Here is a 22,835-nt window from a genome sequence, read left to right as displayed (position 1 = left end):
AAGGAATAAAATAAGTTCTTTTCAACAACCAATTTCAGTGGCGCTTTATTGTCAAAATATATTAAAGAACAGGGAGGCAAAAGTTCCTTCTTAAATACCATATTGCCCTTCTTTGCTCATTGAAGTCAAACCAACCTTATGAGGTTTCCATTTAGAAGCTGCATCAGCAAAGTGTTTCATTTTCCCCACATATAAACATGTTTACAATAAAACATTCAATAATAAATTGCCAACCCGAACAACTGCCGTTATTCAAAGTGCTGCATTATAGGAATATAATGCAACACTGATTTTCCGGCTTTTCGAGATAAGTAGTTTATTACAAAAGTTATAAAATCAACCTCAATCTTATAGTAGGTAATTAACAGACTACATAATCTTCAAATCACAACTTTGCCCGTAGTCCCTTTCAGACTTAAACCCTTAACACCATTAGTCTGAAAACATAAAAAACTTGTCAATAATTTATTTCTTAAACTTTTAAAGCCTTTTGGTATTAACTGAAGATGGCAGATGAAATATTATTATGGATACACTTAAACAAAGTTTGTGTCTACACTTGGATCTCTGCCTCTAGCAGGCTGGCAGTGAGTGGTCCTGAGTCGAGTCTGATGCCCCCCACCCCGGTGTCAGAGACCACCGGCGAGGCATTGGGGGTCCTGACGGTGAGAGAAGACAGTGACGGGGTGAAAGTGGGCGTCATGGCTGAAGGGGTAAGTCCCGTGTTCCTGCCTAAGGGGGAATACGCATATTTGGGGTAAGAGGGCTTCCTCCTCAGGCTCGGCATGCGGCCCGGCTTTCTTGGATGTACGGTCCTAATTCCCGGGTGAGCTACTCCCGTTATGAGCGGCGGCGGGTACATGAGACAGCTCGCCTCTGCCGCCATGTCCTCGCGGCCGCCTTGGAGCTCCTCGTCGGGGAGCATCCCGAGGTCGGTGAAAACCGAGGCCAGGGGCTGGAAGCGTGGCTCCCAGTCCAAAATGTAGTCCCAGCTGTAGCTCCCGTGCGTCTGCTCCTCGAGACACAACAGCGAGGAGAGAGAATCGGCAGAAGCGTGAGCTTCCGAGAGGGGAGCGTACCCGTATGTCCTCATGTTCTCCTCCAAGTCCCTCACCCTGAGTATAGCAGGGAGCAGCCCTTCGCCGCCTCCCTCCTCTTTGAAATTATGGAGGCTCTCCGTGCTGGCCATCGCTGAGACCAGACGTTTCTCCGCAGAGGACATTTGCTCCGATACGTCATCGACCGAGTGGCAGGAGATATTGTCCCGAGGTAGAGCAGAGTCTGCGAGCTCTCCGACCTGGTCGTCTCTGTTACGACAGGGGTACTGATTAATCCACTTGATCTCCTGGTCCTCAGCCGTCTCCCCTTCCGCTGATCCTCGGCCGCTCGAGTCCGACGGGCTGCACGGGTTCGACCCGTCCGTTTTGGCCACCACGACGCCGGGGGGTTTCATCTCCTGCAGAGAGATTGCGCTTTGGCTACCGGCTCTGCCGAACGAGCCCGTTTCGTGGTCCGGGTTCGCGGCGACCGCGGCGGCCTTTTTGATCGCCGCTTCCTTCATCTTGTACTTGAGAAGCGAGCCCACAAAAACGAGAAGCATGAGGAGGAACATGATGAGCGAGACACTCAAACTCAGCATGTGCGCGTCGAGAGGCACCCCGGTGAGGGCTTCTGCTGAGCTGGAGATATCGATCAAAACCAGGCAGGCGGTGGTCCTGGAGGTCGATCTGGGACTAGCTGCCGACACCACCAGCTCCACCAGGTCCTCGCTGGCCTGACTGCCTCTTCTGCGGTACACGGGACCTGACACGAAAATGGCGCCTATCGTTTTGTTTATTGAGAAAAAAGGCGACGACCTCACGAGGGAGTACTCCACCAGCCCGTCCACCCCTCCGTCATGGTCCATTGCCATGACGTAACCGACTACCTCTCCAGGCCCGGTGCTTTCGCTCAGGAGGAAATGGTACTGCTTTTGGGTGAAGACGGGACTGAACTCATCCACCCCTTTGATGGACACCGTCACTCTCACCGTAGCTGCTTTGTTGCCTTTGTCCCGCGCCTCCACGACGAAGCAGTACTCACTCTCGCGTTCGTAATCAAAGGTCTGCCTGGTGTGAATGTCGCCGGTTAAGGGGTCGATGGCAAAGCCCTCCTTCTTCTCGGGGCTGCCGCTGCCGTAGTCCGTGAAGCAGGAGGACACAATGGAGTAGGAGAGCTGGCCGTAGGGACCCGAGTCGTTGTCAACGGCGTGGACCGAACAGGTGTGGGTAAACGCCGGGAGGTTCTCCGGCACAGAACAGTTAACAGTAGGAAACATGAAGTACGGAGTGTTGTCGTTTTCATCCAGCACTGTGATGAAGACCACTGTAAAAGCCACTTTACGTTGTTCGGACGACTCAACGCCGTCAGTCGCTCGGATGGTGAGGGTGTACTTGGGGTCTTCCTCATAGTCGAGCGAGTGGTTGACCACCAGGAGGCCGGATTGGCGGTTGAGCTTAAGGTGACCTTTGCCGTTCCCTGAGATAATGTCGTACCGCAACAGGCCGTTGGTTCCCAGGTCCGGGTCCAGAGCGCTGACCTGGACCAGTCGGGCGCCTACGTGGCTGTTTTCGCTCACTTGAGCATGGTACCCTGTGCTGGAGAAGACGGGGGCGTTGTCGTTGCAGTCCGTCACGGTAACCGTGACAACGGCGGAGCTGTTCAGCGGCGGCGTTCCTCGATCGGACACGCTCACTGCCAGCGCGTAGCTTTCCGTGGTCTCTCGGTCCAAAGGGTTGCACAGAACCAGTTTTCCTACATTTTTCATCTGATTCTCAACTTGAACCATTTTTACTTCCAGACAAAATCGCCTTTCCTCATTTCCTCCGATAATGCCGTAGTCCAAGTGGGTGTTTTCGGGGCTCCAGTCTCGGTCCTCTGCAGACAGCGTCAGCAGGGTGGTGTCCGTGGGCGTGTCCTCTGGCACGGTGAGCGTGTAGATGTCCTGGTGGAACAATGGCGCGTGGTCGTTGGTGTCCACAATCAGCACGTCTACAGAGGCGACAGTGTACTGCATCGGTTCGCCCTCATCTCTGGCCTCGACCAGAAGATGGATCAGGTTGCCGTTGGTGATGGCCTTCAAGGGCTTATTGGTAAAAACAGACCCTAGAAGACAAACCGTGTGTTGGTGAGCAAATCGTTTTATAAAGCGTCACTAACAAAGGATCTGATGGCAGTGTGAAAGTCGCTGATCGTGATTATATTGCAAAGACGTCAAGCTCTCATTCAAACATGATTTTGTTTTACAGTGAAGCACCAAACAATAACACGTTGACCAGAAATCTGCTCTCACCAATGTAAACCTGTAAAAGTATTTTTGATTGTTTTTTGTTGGTCATCTTTTCTACATGGTGACTTTATTCATTCTGATGCTCCACAATAAAGCAGAACCATTCATTGTCTCAGACAGAAATTGGTTTGGAAAAAAGAAGCACTGCCCTACAAAAGGACGTTCAAAAGCAAAGTTAAGAATATGGGCAAAAGCATTTCTTTGATATTAAACTTTGGAGTTTAATACAACTGAAGCCCATAAATCCCATTTTATTGGAAAAGACTGTCCATGAGTAAAGAGGTGTAGTTCCATTTCAGCTCTGCTCGATTCGTCTTCTTTCTTGGGTTTAGACATTTTAAAAAGGGAGATAACCAGTAAGGCATGGCTCCTCCGAAGCACTTTATCTCAGTGTTTTTCTAATTGCCTTTTCGGCTGCTTCTCTCTCCGCCTGTCCAAGGAACTCACTCTCACATTCAAGACTACGGAAATATAAACACTGGAGGAATATAGTGCTTCTGGCAGCATGACAACTCTCTGTAACTGTGCGTGCTGCTCAGAATAAAGCAGAATCTGACTCGCTGCGTCTTTTTTCTTTTGCTTGAGCCCCTTTAACTATGCCAGAAAAGTTTAATGGAGAGAATAAGAGGGCCGAATATGAAAATCGGACCACCAGACAGTCATAAGCCATAAAACGTATAAAGCTCGGGGTATTGTGTATTAGAGAAGAACTGCAATACATCTTGGATCATTGTTTTATCCCTCAGCCGACTGCTTGACCTCCAAGTTTTCAACGTATAAATATCCTCTACATTCAGTGAGGCTCTGCGGTCAATGACGCGTTTATACCAGAGCTTCTCCGTCAGTGAAGCCCTACCATTGTCTGGCACGATGTAAAAGCCTTGTAAAGGAGATGAAAGCAGCCTGTAGTTGATCTTCCCGTTGAGTCCAGAGTCGCTGTCGGTAGCCGACACTGACAAAACCAACGTGTCCTCTGAGACCAACTCGGACAATTCCACCTTGAAGAGAGAACAGGCGATGAGTCAAATCCGCAGCTCTTAAACGGAGAAAAATAAACCAACTCTGAACCTTTTGGTGGGTAAATATCTCATCTGTACCTGGTAGGAGACCTCGGTGAAGACCGGAGCGTTGTCATTGACGTCAAGCACTTCAACTTTGACCTCTCCGGTGGTCTGGTGGAGGGAATCCGACGCCCACACCGTCAACGTGTACTCTGTCCGCGCTTCATAGTCCAGGGCTCGGGTCAGAGTGACCACGCCGGTGTACGGGTCAATGGCGAAGGGAAAGTCGGTGCTGCTGTTGTCTGAGAAGCTGTAGGTGATGGTTGAGCTCAGGTCCACGTCATTCGCAGTCACCTGGGTGACCTTGTAACCCGCCGGCAGATCTGGGGTAGAACAGACAAACGTGGAAAGACGTCCACAAACGGATAAAGATCAGAGACGGTGTTCATATGTGACCGAGTGTTTGGCACTGCGAGCAGTCAGAGAGCAGCGGGGGCAGGTCTTACTCTCTGCTACGACAACAGGCTCCATGGGGGGGACGGCGGGGCTGTTGTCGTTGACATCCACCACTTGGACCCTGAGGGTGGTGGTGCTGCTGAGAGGAGGGTTCCCCCTGTCTGCTGCCTGCAGAACCAGCCTGTAATATGAAGACAGTGAACAAATGATGCCACTTTGCATATGATGGAGGAGTACATTTGTATTATGCTGGACTGGAAACGTATGAAATCCTTTCCAGGAGGCCCATTTCATCATTTATTTTCACCCAGTAGACGTGTTTACTTTATTCAACTATCAACTTTTTGGCAATTTGCGAGGATTAACCTTACGGTTAATGACTTCCCATTTATTTTTTGCTTCTGTCTTCTAACAGAAAATGAATATTTAATCAGCACTCAACAACTACAGCTTCCACAAGGGTTTTGACACTGAGCCAAAGCCTCCTGAAATGTGTGTTTGTTGAATCTACTTTGTTCCTACGTTCTAGAAATGAAAGAAATGAATTAACACATTCATATATGAGGTTGTCGTACTTGTATGAGGGCGTGATCTCTCGGTCCAGCAAGACTCTGGTAGCAAGAATCCCGCGAACAGAGTCCAGGGCGAACGCCTGGTTGGGGTTACCGGACACGATGGAGTACTCGATCTGCCCGTTCAGCCCGCTGTCAGCGTCAGAAGCAAAAACCTGCAGAAATATCATCAGCATGGATCCCAACCGAATACATGACATGCCGACGCGGCCTTTCGCAATTTCAAAGAAGTGTAAACGTCCGTTGCGTCTACCTGCATGATGTAGGTGTTGTGCACTTGCCCCTCCCACACGGCCGTTCTGTAGCCGCTGTGTTCAAACACGGGCGCGTTGTCGTTTACGTCCAGCAAGGCGACGGAGACCCTGCAGTGAGCCGTCTGCAGCCCGTTGTCAGCCAGCACCACCAGCTGGATCTGCGGACTCGCCTCGTAGTCCAGAGAGTTATCTTTCTGCACACGGATCTCACCTGCATTAGAGGAGAAAAACAGTATTTCACCGTGCACCGAAAAACTGTACAAACCAGTCACAGGTCCTTCATTGCACCCACTTTTCTTTAAAAAAAAACAACAACATTTTTTCCTCTATTAAAAAGGGTGTTGACAGAAACAGTTTTAAGTCTTTTTCCCATGTCTGTATAGTAATGTGTATAATGTGATTGTAAGTTACGGTAACATGGATCCAAAAAAAGAATTTGATTAAATCAGGGAGTGTTTCCTTTAACAGTCATAACTCTTAAAGGAAATACTTGTGTATAAAAAAAGAGCAGATGAAGCAGATAAGGATATTTTAAAAAGAAAAACAGAAAATACAGAAAGTCCATGAAAAATACTGAAATATTTTGGATGCTTTTGTGAAAAATAAAATGGATGAGTGAAAAAGAAGTTGTGCCATTAGCAGAACTCAATTGATGGAAAGAATGGCATACAATAAGAACCATCTGCTAATCCAAACCAGTGAACCTTTCTTACCCGTGTGACGATTGATGGAGAAAACATGGTTCTCATTGCCACTAAAGATGGTGTAGGTGATCCTTTGCCTGATGTTTGTTTGGTCGCTGGCCTCCACTATCGCGATCCAAGCGCCTTGAAAAACAAACAGTGAAATGAGGTTTCTCCAACCGGTACCAATGGAGGCGGAAGGAAAAGAGGGGGGGCAAAACCTACCGGCTCGGCTGTTCTCCTTGACGGTGGCGTTGTACACTTTGTCGGTGAACTGCAGTCCTTCGTGTTCTCCCTTCAGATGGATGACCACCAGGCAGGTGGCGCTCAAAGCGGGTCGCCCTTTGTCTGAAACCACAACCTGCAGGTTCCGACCGGAGAAACCTGCCCTCACTCGCCTCCTCAGTGAAATCTCTCCCGACTCGCCGTTGATCTCAAACAGGTTCTCCTCATCGGACAGCGCGAACTGCACCGTCCCGTTGTCGCCCTGGTCGCCGTCCGTCGCCGCCACCGTGGCGACGATCTGGTTGGGCGGAGTCCCGGCGGAAACCCAGGCGTTCACGGGATTCTGCTCGCACACCGGCGCGTTGTCGTTCACGTCCTCCACCTGGACGGTGAGCGACGCCACGGAGCTCAGCGGCCCTTGGGAGCAGCCGTCGACGACCACAGCCCTGAGGGTGTACTGTGCACGGGCCTCCCTGTCCAGGGACCTGGTGGTGCGAATCACCCCCGTGAAAGCGTCCACCGAGAAGGCCCCCTGGCTGCTGTCCTCCGTCAGAGAGTAGGTCAGGTCGCCGTTGGGCCCCTCGTCGGGGTCAAAGGCGTGGACGCGCAGGACCTCGGCTCCCGCGGGGAGGCCCTCGCTGACGGAGGCGTGGTAGCTCTTACGGGTGAAGGAGGGGACGTTGTCGTTCTGGTCCAGCAGCAGCAGCTGGAGTCGGGTGGAGGAGCAGAGCTGGGTGGCGCCGGAGTCACAGGCCTGTATGGCGAGTGTGTAATTCTGCATTTCCTCGCGGTCGAGGACTCGAGTGGTGCTGACGGCACCCGTGCGGCTGTTGATGGTGAAGCGACCTCTGTGGTCATCACCTAATGACAGAAATGTCAGGATGTTCCTGGTTTATTTCTGACCATTTCACTTGCCGAATTGATTCCTGAGATCTTGACAACAATATTCTTGCTGTGGTCAGACAGTCACACAGGTTGTAAAACAGACAATTATTAAAAATTATATATAAACCACCTGAAATGTTACTGATGAGGCCTCATTTTATAGACACACTTTGCATGCACAACAGCTGAAAGTAGAATTGTTCAAAGTTGAAACAGTAACTTGCAACAGATGTTTGTTTAAAGACCTATATGATCGCTTAGTTGATTTCTTCTTCTTCTTATTAGAACGATCCAAATAGCCCGATGTTACCGCCCACGCGGCCCCTCACCCAAAATGGAGTAGTGTACAGTTCCGTTCTCGCCGCTGTCCGGGTCGGAGGCCTGCGCCGTGTGCACCCCCCCGGGGGGGAGGTTCTCCGGCAGGCTGATCTGGAAGGAGGGCTGCATGAACTCCGGCGGGTTGTCGTTGTCATCCAGCACGGCGCAGAGCACCGTGGTCGTGCCGGACAGAGGCCGCGTGCTGCTGTCACGGGCCTGCACTGCAGACACCAGTCAAAAGGAAATGATTAATTCTTTTATTTTAGGCTGCCTTAAAAACATCTGGCCGGGAACAGCAGATGGAAATCAGCCCCTCTGGCTCACTTGCAGTACGACTGTTGATAAGTGTGCATTGTCCCTGCAAAATAAATGAACGAATTGGAAATCAGTAATTCTGTTCTGCTCGGTAGTTTCAGTCTCACGGCTCCACAAGGACTGAACTCATTTTTAATACCGTAACTATTCTTGGACGCACTGCCTCAGCGTTTCATCCCTGCTGAAAATAATTTGTGTTTCTTTTCAAATCTTCTTCACACGTTTTAATATTTCCAGAGAAGCCGTGCATGATTCTGGCACAACGGCAAGACCTTCGTGCTCGCTGGGATATTATATTTAATTGTTCATCATGCCGCTGACTGCACAAACATTACGATAAAACATCTGAAAGTGGTTCATGGTTGAACGCGGCCGAATAGCTCGAACGTAATAGCCGTGTGTGCCCACGAGAGAGTGAAAGCAAACACTTGGAACGGCAGAAGGAGGTTAGATATACTGTACCTATTACAACGGTTTCCCCAACATTAATCAATCTGCAGAATTATGTTGCCGTCTCACAAAAAGACTGACTTCTTTGTGGCTTTGCCTGCAGCTTTACATTTTTTTGGGGAGGTGGGGGTATTTTTATAACTCTTAGAATAACAGGCTTTGGGTTTTACATTCTTTACAATTCAGCACCTGATTGTTAAATGGATTGACACTTCTTTTCCCAACTTGCACAGACGCGGGTTTTCTTAACAAACGATGATTCCTTGTGTGTTTCAGAGCACTATTTCCATCCTTTGTGATTTACCTCGGAGCGTGAAGTGATGCTGCTGCTCGCGGTCCAGCTGGGAGGTGGTGGTGATGAGGCCGCTGTGAGGGTCGATGCTGAAGAGCTCGTATCCGGCGCCGGGCAACAGGCTGTACCACACCACGGCGTTCTCCTCTGCCGACGTAAAATGTAAAATGCTGTTATTGTTGCTGTTGGTTGATTGATGGAAGCGTTCTGCGCACGCCGGCCGGATCGGCACGCCGGCCCCCCTCGCGTTAACAAACATTCTCCTGTTAGGACAAACACCAGGTACTGCAATCAAAATTTCCCAAAAGCCCAATTATCGTCGGCAATAGTCGACTCTATGCAGCACCGCCAAAAAATCTGGATTTTTCAAACTTCCAGGTGCTCATCTAATTTTTCAAGCTGTGTATATTTAAGTCATAGTTCTGCTTTGAAATCTTAACTTTAAAGAAAAGTCTTTGCTGAGTTATTTCAGTTATCATTCTGCCATAAGGATTAGAGATGTAATAATGTGATCAACAATCAATTAGATCCTTTCTTTCTATAAAACTCGATAATAATTTCTACAATCGTGTTTTCTCTCAGTATCATCAGTCCTGAGCACCTCATTAGTTCAGTTCATGTTTCCATGGCTGCTTCATCTTCAGACAGCTGCAGGGAAAACAGAACCACAGGCTTCAATAAATCCCAGAATCACCTTTAAAAAAACGGACAGAGGAGGAAAAGCGTAATCTGCGAGTCCTTTGATGCACATGTCCGGCTCTGCTGCTCGGACACGCAAACGGTGGTGGTGAAGTTTAACCCGCCGCTACGGAGCAATGCGTGTGTTTTACATCCGTTCAGTATCGGAGGATCTGCGTAAAACATCTTTACCTGCACACATGTGCTCAGGGCTAGGAAATGCCTGCATGTCATGTGCTTTCTGCACTTTTCAGTGCAATCACTTTCTAACAAAGAAAAGATTCTCTGAAAAAAAAAAAAATCTTTCCTGGAGCTAAGTAAGAAAATGTGTTTTTTTCTTTGTTGTAATTTAAGTAAACCAACATCACTGCCAGTGATTCTCTTCCATTTAATTAGAAACTCTGTTTTTGATTTTGTCTCAAAACTGTGTTTTGTGACCCTTCATGAACGGCAAGAACCTTTTCTTGTGTTCACGCAGCTTTCAAACCTTTGAAGGACATTTGATATCAGCTCTTTTAAGACACGGGTTGTATTTTGACACAATGTTGACCCAGAGGACAACGCAGCTATTCTTTAAAAATCCCTCAGAACATCTGAACCTTTACGAAACAAAGTGAAATCCTGAGTAACACACAGTTGAGCTGTCACACTCGTTGACATTGCACTTCTCCTCTGACTGACTTCAACACATGGAAACCAGATACGGGGACCGCCACCGCCACAAAACAATGGTCATCTTTGGAGTGCGTTAGCGGGGTGGGGGGGGGAGCAGCAGAAATTATAATCAAATAAGACGTGTGGGAGAGCGGGCCGAGCTGCCAGACGAGGCAATTTGAGGAGACAGATGAAAACACGGCTCCTATTGGCACAGGTGGCTTTTATTATGGAAACCACGGTGAGAGAGGAGCTTTCCGATGTCCCAGAGGAGCTCCGTGCTCGCCGTTCTTGGACAATTCTCACCCCCCAGTTAACATCAAAACCCCTCTGTACCGCCCCCCCCCCCCCCCCTCACATGCCCCCCTCACCGTTTAAAAAAGGACTCAAGCCCCGGCGAGCCGAGGAGGCCCGAGTGAGCACAGCGGGTTTAAACAAACGTGGCCGATGTGTGGATTTGGAGATTCGGGGTTGGATGGATGGAGATTCGCGAGGATGCACAGTGAAACAAATGGGGGCCGGCTGGGGGGGGGATTGGTGAAACAAAGCCGGAGACAAGAGCACAAAACAAACTACTACTCCTTAAAAAAAGTGCAACTACAAGTTCTCTCTTTTCACAGCAGAAAAAAAGGGGGAAATAATGAATCCGTCATTAAAGATGATAACCACCAAATCTTAATGCATTTAATCTTTTTTTATGTGGCACTACTTGGTTTCATGCACATTGAGTCTGTGGTTTGAGGCCGTTGGGCTTCAGGGAGACGAGGCGGTGCTGCCATCTAGGCTCTTTGGAGGCACATTGCCATCTGCACTCAGTCAGTCAGTATCAGTATCTGCTACAGGACGGAAATGCAGCTCATCGGACAGTTTCTGGATTTTAAGGAACACCATTTTTTTTTTACTGGTTAACAAGCATCCTCTATACGAAGCTGAGGTTTCTTCTTTAGTTTATTCGTTGTTTTTGCAGAAAGCATGAGGATTATTGAGCTATTTGAGTTGATCAACCTTTATAATTATTACCCGAATCGTCGTCGGTGGCAGAGACCCGGATCACCGGTTCCCCGGGGTCTCTGTTCTCCGCCACACTGGCGTTGTAGATGCTCTCGCTGAAGACGGGTCTCCGGTCGTTCACGTCCTCCACCTCCACCGTCAGGGTCTGGGTGGAGGAGAGCGGCGGCAGGCCGTGGTCCACCGCGCGGACGGTGAGGCGGTGGAACCGCTCCGTCTCGTAGTCGAGAGGCGACGACAGAAACAAGAGGCCTGCAGGAGGTGCGAGAAGAGGATCTTACCTTCTATCTTCACCGAATACACTTCACGTTTTACACTTCAACTTCTCAGCTCTGGAGGAACCTGCGGATATTTCGTCTATAGATCGGAATCCTACCGCTTTTCTCCTCCAGCGTGAAGAATCCTCTCTTGTTTCCGGCCGTGACGACGTAGGAGACGACCCCGTTTTCTCCGAGGTCACCGTCTATGGACACGAAACGGTGCAGCAGGCTCCCCACCTCTGCGTCCTCCATCACCTGGACGGTGTCCACGGACACAAACACCGGCCTGTTGTCGTTCACGTCCAGCAGGAACACCTGAGCCGTCACCGACGAGCGCCGCCGCTCCTCCGTCCTCTCGGCCCGGTCGGTGGCCGTGACGGTGAAGGCGAAGCCGGGGTTGGTCTCCCGGTCTAACGGCGCCGTCACGGTCAGTCTCCCCGTGCCGGGGTCGACGTGAAACGGGAAGCGCGAGGGAGAGCGGCCCAGCTGGGAATCCGAGGCCAGCGAGTAGCGCAGGGCGCTGTTGGGAAAAGTCCCGTCGCCGTCCCTGGCGCGGAAAGCGAACGCCAGCGACCCGACCGCGGCGTCCTCCCTCAGGCCGAAGGTCACCAGTTTGTCGGGAAACCAGGGCGTGTGGTCGTTGACGTCCTCCACCGCCACGGCGACCAGCAGAGACGCGTTGGCCCCGGCGGAGGGCCCCTCGTCCTCGGCGCGCACCTTGAGGCGGTACTGCGCGGCCGACTCGTAGTCCAGCGGCTGGTTGACGTAAATGTCCCCCGAGGAGCCGTCGATGCCGAAGTGGACGCTGCCGTCGCCCTCGGAGATGGAGTAGCGGAATCTCCCTTCGGAGGAGACGGCGGCGGAGCCAATGACGGTCGCCGGCTCCGCGTCCTCCCTCACCGTAAAACGCCTCATCATCTGGCGTTCAGAGTCCAGTCCATCCACCTGCACGAGACAAGCAACTACATCAGGAAGCCAGAATAATTATCATTATTATCATTATCATCATTGATAAAGATCCCCTGAATACCTGGACATGAATGAGCGCAGTGTCCTCCAGAGGAGGGACCCCGCCGTCCCGGGCCGTCACTTTCACGGCGTAGAACGACCCGGAGTTCTGATGGGCGAACGGCTCCGTCGTTCGGATGTCTCCGCTTTCACCGTCGATCTCAAAGGGTCCGAAACCCTCGACCTGCGAGTCGGCTTGAGAGAAACGCGAGAGGGTGACGACACCCGGGGGGCCAGAATGACGTCGCGAAGAGCGTGCGAAGTGCGGGATGCGCGTAACTCACCTGCAACCAAAGAGAAGGTGACCGTTCCGTTTTCTCCTGCATCCAAATCTTTGGCAAACATGTTTGTCACCAAGGAGCCCGCTGGTAGACCAGCCCATATCTGCAATCAATTATATATATATATATGACTACAATGATCTCAGCGGATGAAAGATTATTGTTAATGCGAAGCAGAAGTGACCGAAATGTGACACAAATGTGAGACAATTTCTGTTGTTTTCTGACATTGAGATGCGGTAAAATGCAAAATAGCACAAATATGTAGAAAACAAGATACTTTTTTTTAACTTTCAATCTTATTTGTAACCCAAAATTGACAAAAAGGGCCTTCTGAGGACGTTTTTGTGAGAAGGGTCATATTCAGCAGCGTAAAACTCGCGGAGATATTCTTCATAGTGCTTCCAGGACCACTGCAACTGCTGAAGTGCAATATCCGGGCGGGACTCTTACCTGGACGTTGAGCTCCTTGCTGGCAGGCAGGTGTGTAAACTGTGGTGCGTTGTCATTGAGGTCGGTGACCAGGATGTGGACGGCGGCGGTGGCGTTGAGGCGAGGGCGCCCGTTGTCTGTGACCATCACCTTCAGGCTGTGCTGGCTGTGCTGCTCCCGGTCCAAAGCCACCCAGTTGATAATCTCACCTGGGACGGGTACAGAGAGGCGACGCAAAAAAGCTGAGCCTGCAGGCGGAGCCTAACGCGACCTCAAGGTGGCGCCATCGATGCGATGAACATACTTATAATTACTTAGCGTTATGTTATAATCTGCTTTTTGTACTGTTTAATTAAGTAAAGAAAAAAAATATTCTACAAACTGCAACGTTGTAGTTTGTTGTAACTCATGGAAAACTTATAAGTCACATTATAAATTATAAAAGCATGAGTGAGTGACCAGCTAATTATAACACAGCGTATAATGCTTTATAATATGTGACGATTGTGCTATAAGCACTTTATAACACTGTGTATTGGGCCTCATAGTGAAGGTTGCCGTGTATTTTTACCTGTTTTGGAGTTGATGCGGAAGAACTTCCCATCCGTCAGCAGGATGTAGGACAGCTGGGCGTTTTTCCCAGAGTCCTCGTCCACGGCCTTGACCGTTCCCACCAGGCCCCGAGGCGACGACCCCTCGGGCACGGTGAAGTGGTAGACCTCGCTGCCGAACGCCGGCGGGTTGTCGTTGACGTCCAGCACCAGCACCAGCACCGCGGCCGAGGCCGTGGCGTTCGCCAGCGAGGCCTCCACTCGAAAACGGAACTCGGGCGCCGTCTCAAAGTCCAGGCCGCGGGAGAGGAACAGCCACCCGGTGTTCGGGTGGACGCGAAACGGAGCCGGGGGGAATCCGGCCTCGGCCTCCAGGGTGTAGGTGATGCCCGAGTTGGACCCGTGAGCCCCCCGCCCGCGGTGCGCCCTCACCTGGATGACCCTGGCGTCCTTCCTGTAGCCCTCGCCTATCTCCACCTGGTAGACCAACGTCTCGAAGGCCAGGCCGTCCTCGGCGGCGAGCTCCACGCTGACCGCGAGGGTCAGCGTGGAGCTCAGGGGAGGTTCCCCTCCATCTTCAGCTACGATTTCCAGGTTGTACCTCTGCTGATGACCCCCCTGCAAACTCTGATTCAACGTGACCGTCCCGAGGCGGCGGTCGACCACGAACGTGCCGTTTGCGGTGCTCTTCAGGTGATACCGCACCTCCCCGTTGGCCCCGCTGTCGCGGTCGCGCGCGCGGGCGATGAACAAGACGGTGCCCGGGCGGGTGTTCTGGGACACCGCGACGGCGTCGCCGGGTTTCGGGAAGGCGGGGGCGTTGTCGTTGACGTCGGCCACCGTGACGTTGACCTGCGTGGTGCCGCAAACGGGCGAGGCGTCGGTGTGGGACTGAAGGATCAGCAGGGCGTAGGGCTGCGACTCGCGGTCCAGGAGGTCGACGGTGGTGATCAGGCCGGACTTCGGGTGCACGGAGAACAAACCCCGCGGGTCGCCGGAGGAGATCCGGTAGGTCGCCGATTCAGAGTCTGCGAGGAAAAATGGTTTTAATTGATGCGCCATCGGGACGAGAATGTCCATTCACAGCACGCACGATATTCTGGATGAAAGAACTCTTTTGATTGAATAGATACATCAAAAATGTAGACGTGTTTGTCAATCTGAGCCAGTGTCCACATTACAAAATATATATACGAAGAGTTTTCATTGGAATCATTTTGCTAGAAAGACGTTCTGCTGCAAAAAGCTCATAAGTGGAAGAAAGGTGCTTATAGCTGCCATTAAATGTAAAAATTCTAATCAAAGGCAATATGTACATTTCTACTCCAATGCAGGACGAGGTAAACAACATGCAGACACAGTAAGAACACCACAAGTGGTTACAGTTCGTCTCATTAATCCCCTCCAAGTGTTTGGTGCTCTTCCACACTAACTAACACAAACACACAGGGAGCTTAATGGCGCCTCGACCCCGATTCCGTTGTGTCCGTTAATCTGTTAATTGATTGGACAACCTTAAGTGACTGTCTAGTGCAGCTCAGTGCTTCAGCTACTGAGGGCACGAAGTGGAGTTAAGTGACACGTAACCTGTGGGCCGATAACGGATAATCCTGGAGCATTTAGTTGAGGTTAAATCAAATATTATGCAGAATGCCGGCTCCTTCATCTCCTCGTTCTTGTGTATTTCTATTTTTTAATTTTCCAAACCCATCATCACCTTCAAACATATGAAATAAACTATTTCTACAAACAAAACTATTGCTTTTATTATAAACATATTTTTAATAAACACAGATCCTCCACCAGTCAAGGTGTAAACAGTATAAGTGAAAGGCTTTGACCTCTAAGAATAATGATATAATAAATATAAAATTGTCTTTAGGTCTTTATGGCCTGTGCATGTGGCTAAGGAGGATTAAAGATTACCCCCCCCCCTACTGCTGACCTCTTCATGTCTGGAAGGAGATTTAAACAATGACAATGATCACTCAAGTGTGTTTGTCACAATCATCTGGCAGAACAAATCCTGCTGACCCTGTTTCCTTAAGCTGGACTCGGTGAATAAAAGTAACAATTCCCGTTACCTCCTCATATGAATGAATAATTCATCTTTAGTTTTTTCCCCTCACAAAAAAGAAGAATGCTATTTAAATGAATGACATCCGAGGCTCTCAGACATGAAAGCGAGGATGTGGCCACATCTGCTCTCCCACCTGCTGGGTTTACGGCCTCCACTGTCCCCACGGGTGTCCCCGGCGGTGCGTCTTCAGGCACCGTAAAGGTGTAACGGGACCTCTTGAACACAGCTGGAGCCTGGGCGCTGCGCAAAACATTGATGGTGACCTCCGCGGGCCGGGCGGCGTTCACGCCCTCCCCGTCCCGAGCGGTTACTGAGAGCTTCACGCTGGCTGCACCCAGGTGGGTGAGAGTGGAGGTCAGCAGGAGCGTTCCTACAGCGACGGGACAATGTGGAAATATTTTAGGCAATAAAATATTTAGGTCAGACAGTCCTCTCGAGGTTGATTTTACCACAAGTTTCTCTCAATTAGTGCCAAGAAGAGGAGGCAAAAATGCAAAAAATATATAGATTCTGGTTCATTTCTCAATTGTAAAAATTTAAAGCTATTGATTTAAAATATTCTTTTTACTTTAGGACAAACAATTTTAACGCATCCCGTTGGGCTTTCAGAATCAGAAAAAAAATCAGATTGATGAGTAAGGAAAAGTTTAGTTGACGTCAATGAAATGAAACCTTCTTTTAATTAAAAAGTAGGTCGCACATAAATACAGTTTAGAGAAAAACAGGTTAATGAAAAAAAACACTTCACAAGAGGTTAGGATGGTCTAGTTAAGATACAGCTACATAGATTTGCAACATACTGCATTGGAAACTATTTGTTTACCGCAATGACAGACAGACAGACAGTCAGGAGACAGACAGACAGACAGACGGGATGACAGACAGACAGACAGACAGACGGGTCGGGAATGTGACTCATTTCTTTCAAACCCGAATCCACCTTTTAATCCCGTCCCCAGAATCAACACGTATTCAGTTTGGAAAAACATTCACGTGTTGGAGGGAAATGCACTCTTTGGAAAACGTTTTTTCTTGTTCTACTTTCTTAAGTAGCACATGGTGGCCGAGTGCAGGTCTTACTCTCGGGCCACATGGGGATAATTAAGCTTCGGGCCTTCTGCGTCAAACCCACCCCCCCCCCCGGCCCCCCGCTGAGCAGGGACACCTGCGATCACGAGGACTTACACAAAGTAAGTAGCTGTTTATCCCTCCATGAGGCACGCGCGCTACTTAAGGACCAGTGAGGGGACAAGTCAAATTCAAATAAAAACTCCCTGAAAACCAGAATGCCTGTAGAGGAGAGGTTGAGGCCCCCCCCCCCCCATCTTTCTGCTTGTGTTTTTGGGGGGGCTTTGACATTTATTTGCCTTCTTTGTCTTGTGTTGATATCTAATAGGTATCTGAGAGGGAAGAAAACATAAAAATAAATGTCTGGCCCTGACCCAGTCCCTTGTCTATCTTTTGTTATGTGTTTTTCCACGCACATTTTGGACAGACAGATAAAATATATAAAAATAAAAATGTATTCTTGCATTGATTTTCACTCTTGCTTTAAACTTTCTAACAGCAACCCAACATCTTGCGAACCAAACGTGTTCTTTATTTGTTTGCTTTTCTTCTCTACCTGTTGTTGCATCCAGCGAGAACAACCCGGACACGTCCCCGGGCAGGACGTGGTAGGTCACCCGTCCGAACCGGCCCGAATCTCTGTCGGAGGCGACGACGTTGAGGATCTCGGTGCCGGGCTGCGCGTGCCCGCTGATGCTCGCCGCGTACTCGTCGGGGTTAAACACCGGCGCGTTGTCGTTCAGGTCCTCCACCTCGACGCGCACGTGGGTCTGCGCGCTCAGGCCTCCCTGGCATTTTTGAAAAGGGACCTTTTAGTTTAAGGCGCGTTGCATTATACGACGAGATCAAACCCGAGTCCACTCACCGGGTCTTCGGCTCGGATCAGGACGTCGTGGACCGTCTGGCCCGAGTCTCGGTCGATGTCCCGCGAGACGCACAGCTGTCCGGTGCGCGGGTGGACGCTGAAGAGCGGGTGTTTGTCCTCCGCGTCGAAGCCGTCCGACAGAGAGTAGAGCAGCTCGCTGAACTCTGGGCCGTCTGCGTCCGTGGCCACGACCTACCGGGTCCAGAGGGAAGACACAGTTACGACCCAAACCACAGTTGGTGACAACGAGAACGCACAAGTATGAAGGAGAGGGAATCCTAAATAGTCCTAAACATATTCCACTTCTCTTACTGTAACTGCATTGAATGATGGAGGATGTATTAAGTGGTGTATTGTGTGTTTATCACGTAGTGGGTCAATGTTAAAGGTTTAACCTCGGTTGTAATCAGGAATCATAATACTTCTTTGTTCTGCCAGAGAAGGTGGACGTAATAAAAGCATAAATGCTCAGAATCAGACGGGTGTCCCCGCAGCGGGAAAGAAGAGACACACCTTCGGATCCCAGAGAGATCCTTTCATGTCTCACCTGGCTGAGAGAGAGAGACAGCTCACTTTCAAGCCATAAAGATGAGATATCAGCTCAGAGATTATGAACTCTGATCAGGGGGACTTTCACAGGAAAAGGCCTGACTAACACCGACTTCTGAACCAACGTTATGTTCCTTTACGACGACCGGGGAAAACCATTGAAACACTCCCTCTGATCTCTGGCAATATGAGACAAACACGTCTCACTCTTTCTTGACGTTTCACAGACTAAATAGTTCATACGAAACTACATCAACATTTGAATTGATTATGAAACCGGCCTTAACTTCTAGCACATGTTCTGCTTTTGTTTTTAAAACATTTTAAAACACATTTTTTTGCAAGTAACTAAAACCTCCATGTACACTAGACCCTTAATCCAAAACTAAAAGCTTTCGAGAGACAAAACCTAATCAACAATCACGTACTTTTTTGTTTGGTGTGAATGTGAATGTGTTGGTTGTGTTTGCAGTTGGAAGGCTTTGGTTAATGAATCGTTCAGGCTGCATGAGTGGTACCAGGCATTGCAACTGTCATTAAAGTCACAGTGCTGAACTGCAAAGTGTGCGTTGGTTGTGCTGTTTGTTTGTTTTGGACAAACACTGGTGTCTTTGTGCCGGTCGTCGGACTGAAAGCCGCTTTTGTCTGTTGTGTAAAAAAAAAGGAGACGGCGAGAATGAGCTGTTGAATGATCACACTGGGGACTTCTGGTGAAATTGCTCTGCTTTGCACTGAAATCCAGAGCTCATTGTGAAAGTACTCTATACTACTCTGTGTATAATTATCAAGTCGATGGCGCGAAAAAGAAAAAAAAAGCAAAGATCAGACATCCTCCATTCCAAATGTCCGAGGTCGTCTTTTCTATTTCTCACAGTTTGTAGGCCTGAACATGACGCGATGGAACTTGACTGAGAAGTCTTTAGTCATAAGCTTTAAAAAGTGAGGCAATTTTAAGAGTTTATTATTTCAATAGGTAAAAAAAAAACAAGGTCAATGTTTTCCTTGGTTGTGTGTTGACCTCTGAGGATCAGGGGCAGTGGCCTTTTTGCTTGGACAACTGAAAGGTTCATTTCTCTGTCGCTCCACCAGCTACAGTCTCCAGCTATTAAAAGGTTCCGGCTCAGACCCGATACCATTGACGTGAATGGCATTGTGGATCATTGATCATTTAAATGTGATTGGGTTTCAGACGTTGACCGTGACAATTCTGGTGTCAGCTGTAATGCAGCCTTAAAAATGCCCCCCCCCCCTCCCAAAACCTGAAAAGGTGCACGTGTGTGAGGTCAAGTGAGGTCACCACCTCGGCGTGTTTCACTCTCCGTCCTCCGACATACTTGCAAGAAGCAGCTCCCGACGTCGCCGTGCTCGGGTATGGACACGTTGTACAGCTGCCGCTGGAACACGGGCTCGTTGTCGTTGACGTCCTCCACCAGCACGGTCACCGTCGCCGTGGACGACAGGGCCGGTTCTCCTCCGTCAGCCGCCACCACCAGGAACCGAACCTCCGCCCGCGCCTCTCTGTCCAGGGCCGCCGCCGTGGTGACCCAGCCCGACTCCGGATCGACGCTGACCGGGCCGTCGCGGTCGAACCCCGGGATGGAGTACCTGACCTCCGAGTTGACCCCCTCCTCGTCGGCGTCTCGGGCGCGCACCTGGATGAGGGAGCTCCCCCGTGGCGCGTCCTCGGGGACGCGGACGACGTACGCGTCCCTCTCGAACGCCGGGCGGCAGTCGTTGGCGTCCGTCACCCGCAGCAGGAGCACCGTCTCGCTGCTCAGAGGCGGGCTCCCGGAGTCCGACGCCCGCACCTTCAGCTCGAACAGGTCCCGCTCCTCCCGGTCCAGCTGCGCGTTTACGCACAGCGCGTAAAGGTAATCATCCGTCTGCGTCAGGATGAACTTCCCGTCGTCGCCGTCCTCCTCCAGCGTGACGGTGACCCTCTCCTCCTTAAAGTCCGGGTCCGACACCGAAATCCGGGCGACGTAGTCCCCGACGGCCGCGGCCTCGGACACCACCGCCTCCCCGGTCTCACTGAGAAACAGCACGCTGACGGCGGGGCTGTTGTCGTTGACGTTGAGCACCTTGACGCCCACGAAGGCGCTGGTGCTCTCGGGCTGAGCCCCGTTGTCTCGGGCGCCGACGACCAGCTCGTGGAAGGCCTGCGTCTCGTAGTCGAGCGGCTTGTTGAGGTACACCAGCCCGCTGGTTTCGTTGATGGAGAACACCTCGTCCGGGTCGCTCTGCCGCCGGTTGATCTCGTAGGTGATTCGGCCGTTCTCGCCCAGGTCCAGGTCGGTGGCGGTGACCTGGCACACGGCCGACGCCACCGCGGCACCCTCCGGCAGCGAGGCGTGATATTCGCTGCGGTCGAACGCGGGGGGGTTGTCGTTCTCGTCCAGGACGCGCACGTTCACCTGGAGGGTCCCCGTCCTGGCGGGGACGCCCCCGTCGAAGGCCTCGATGGCGAGAGAGTAGAAGTCCAGCGTCTCCCTGTCCAGTCTGCTTGTCAGGACGAGATCCAGGCTCGGGTGGTCCTCGGGTCCGCTCCGATACTCCAGGCGGAACAACTCCCCCACGCCGCGCTCCGTGATCCTGTATCCCTGCGTGCCAAACTCGGCCTCGTCTTCATCTCTGGCACCCTCGAGGTGAAACCGACTCCCTGGGGGGCTCTGCTCGGAGATTTCCAAGTCCACCGCCTCCGAGGGGAACTGTGGAGAGTGATCGTTGACATCTTCCACCTCCAGTTTCACGCGTATCACCTCCCCCGCGAGAGTGGCCGCCACGAACTCGTATTTGTCTCTGCTCTCTCTGTCCAGGACCACCGCCGTGGAGATGATCCCCGTGTCCGCGTCTATCTCCAAGTCTCTGAACACGTACGAGTCTCTGCTCTCCGAGATGAAGAAGCCGGTGCTTGGCCCGCTCAGCCCCGCTGCCAGATCTCCAACGATGGTTTCGGCGGGCAAACCCTCCTTGACGGACAGCGTCAGGTTGAACACCTGTCCGGACGAGTGCGCGCAAAGCAGCGAGAGCGCGAGGGCGCGGAGGAGCCACGCCGCGGCACCTCCGCGACCCGTCGCGGCTCTCCACATGGCGTTGACCTCTCGGTTCCCGGTCGCTAAGTTCGTTTACATTATTTCCTTTAGCTCCTCGGTCTCATTTCACGGCGCTCCTCCAAACGGAGACAAGTAAACGCACCGTGCATTTCTTTTGCGCAGGGAAACAGCCAGCAGTCATTCTCCAATATCTCGTATAATATCCAATGGCTTCTCACGATATCTCAGCAGCGTCTTGTGTGGTTTTTTGGAGGCTAGATATCCGCGCATCCAGGAGCGCAAAGGGTTCCGTCCTCACGCGTCGTGGCACCGAAGTGGCCTACAGAGCACCAACTGCGCGCATTGAACACACCTCCTGGCGCGGCGGGACGTCCCACGCGGATCGGCTCCATCCGATCTGATCTTTTTCAGGTTTAACGAGGCCGAGAGGGTTTGACCTGTGGGAAAAAATCACAAGGTGTTGCAGGAAGGAAGAGCCAGACAAGATGCGGAGAACGTTAAATTGCTTTAATATGTGTTTCAGCCCGCCGTGGCTTTAGTAAACACGCTTTGAATGAATCAAATGTAAATAGTTTATAAGAGTTACATTTGAGCAAAAGTCCATTTGTTATTGAGGTGGCACCCTCTTCTGATGAACGTGACAACTGCAGGCACTGCACATTGATGGGATGATTCCTGAAAGTCTGAGGCCCCCACCGGCCTTCACCCATAAAATGTCAACTCAAAGAAACACTACCAACCTGCAGAAAGAGACGATGCCCAAAGAGAAAAGAACAAACGACAACAAAGAGAAACAGAAAACCACAAAGACATCTGACATGACTACCTGGATACAAATCAAACAATAAAGTCTGATGTCCAGGTTCGGGCTTGGAGGTGCAGCCTTTTGCAGGTCTGTTGTCGTGGTTCACGTAAGCGTGTTTTCTAAATCTGAAAATGCTGCATCGAAACAATTCAAAAACATCTGGTTCTAACGATATTATTTAGAAAAAAAGGGTTTGGGGATTATTTCTGTACCGCTTGAACAATAGGATCGGTGTACGACGCGTCTGCTGAGATAAGACGTCCGAGTAAAGAACGTGACGGTCCTCGCACAATGAGATCTGTGTACGTGCACAAACCCTCCCTGATTTCTCTCCAGTGGACATATGGCCGCTGGAGAAGGAAACCTCTGAGTAGCATCGACGCACCACTTGTTTCTGTCTCCTGTCTGCAAACATTATTGTCACGTAAGTTTGTTCTCATAAAGCTCTGTAATTGTAAACTGTTGAACTTTGCCCAACAGATTCTTCTGAGCGGCATTGAGCCAAATACTCAGTTGCCTTCAGTTGCGTCGTGCTTTTGTACTCATTGAGGCACCTGCAGATCTTTTGACACTGGGGATTCAGTGTCTTGCTCAAGGACACTGAGACATGCAAACTATAGAGAACACGGATCGAACCGCAGTGTAAAACATTACAGCCTTGTTTGGTTATGTCCACTTCCTCTTCAACAGTTAAAGTCACAAAGTCACATGAATAAAAATTCTGCATGGACCATTTTGTTACATTTTTGTTGGGGCCCGACAGA

General features: G+C 50.6%; 1 protein-coding gene across 1 annotated transcript; it reads right to left on the bottom strand.

Moving 5' to 3' along the window:
* Positions 1 to 31: 31 nt before the first annotated feature.
* dchs2 (dachsous cadherin-related 2) lies at positions 32 to 21,589 on the bottom strand. The gene is made up of 20 exons (XM_040186656.2): positions 19,548 to 21,589; positions 17,665 to 17,856; positions 17,356 to 17,587; positions 15,865 to 16,101; positions 13,672 to 14,679; positions 13,122 to 13,309; positions 12,672 to 12,771; positions 12,410 to 12,582; positions 11,496 to 12,324; positions 11,132 to 11,371; positions 8,792 to 8,926; positions 7,734 to 7,943; positions 6,520 to 7,380; positions 6,325 to 6,438; positions 5,611 to 5,822; positions 5,361 to 5,512; positions 4,836 to 4,966; positions 4,426 to 4,712; positions 4,185 to 4,326; positions 32 to 3,144 (listed from the first exon to the last, which is right to left on the bottom strand). Exons 1-20 carry the CDS (start codon positions 21,300 to 21,302, stop codon positions 554 to 556), a joined length of 9,789 nt encoding a protein of 3,262 aa, XP_040042590.2. The 5' UTR covers positions 21,303 to 21,589; the 3' UTR covers positions 32 to 553.
* Between the last annotated feature and the right edge of the window lie 1,246 nt (positions 21,590 to 22,835).

Source organism: Gasterosteus aculeatus, chromosome 9, assembly GCF_964276395.1.
Source record: "Gasterosteus aculeatus chromosome 9, fGasAcu3.hap1.1, whole genome shotgun sequence".
NCBI classification, from domain to species: domain Eukaryota; kingdom Metazoa; phylum Chordata; class Actinopteri; order Perciformes; family Gasterosteidae; genus Gasterosteus; species Gasterosteus aculeatus.
Note: the sequence above shows the minus strand (reverse complement) of the source record. Positions and strands in the feature narration are given on the sequence as shown.

Coding starts and splice junctions, on each gene's coding strand:
- dchs2 (XM_040186656.2), bottom strand. CDS start 21,302: ATGTGGAGAGCCGCGACGGGTCGCGGAGGTGCCGCGGCGTGGCTCCTC. Junction 12,772..13,121: donor GCAAGGAGCTCAACGTCCAG/GTAAGAGTCCCG, acceptor AATTGATTGCAG/ATATGGGCTGGTCTACCAGC. Junction 12,583..12,671: donor CACCTTCTCTTTGGTTGCAG/GTGAGTTACGCG, acceptor GTTTCTCTCAAG/CCGACTCGCAGGTCGAGGGT.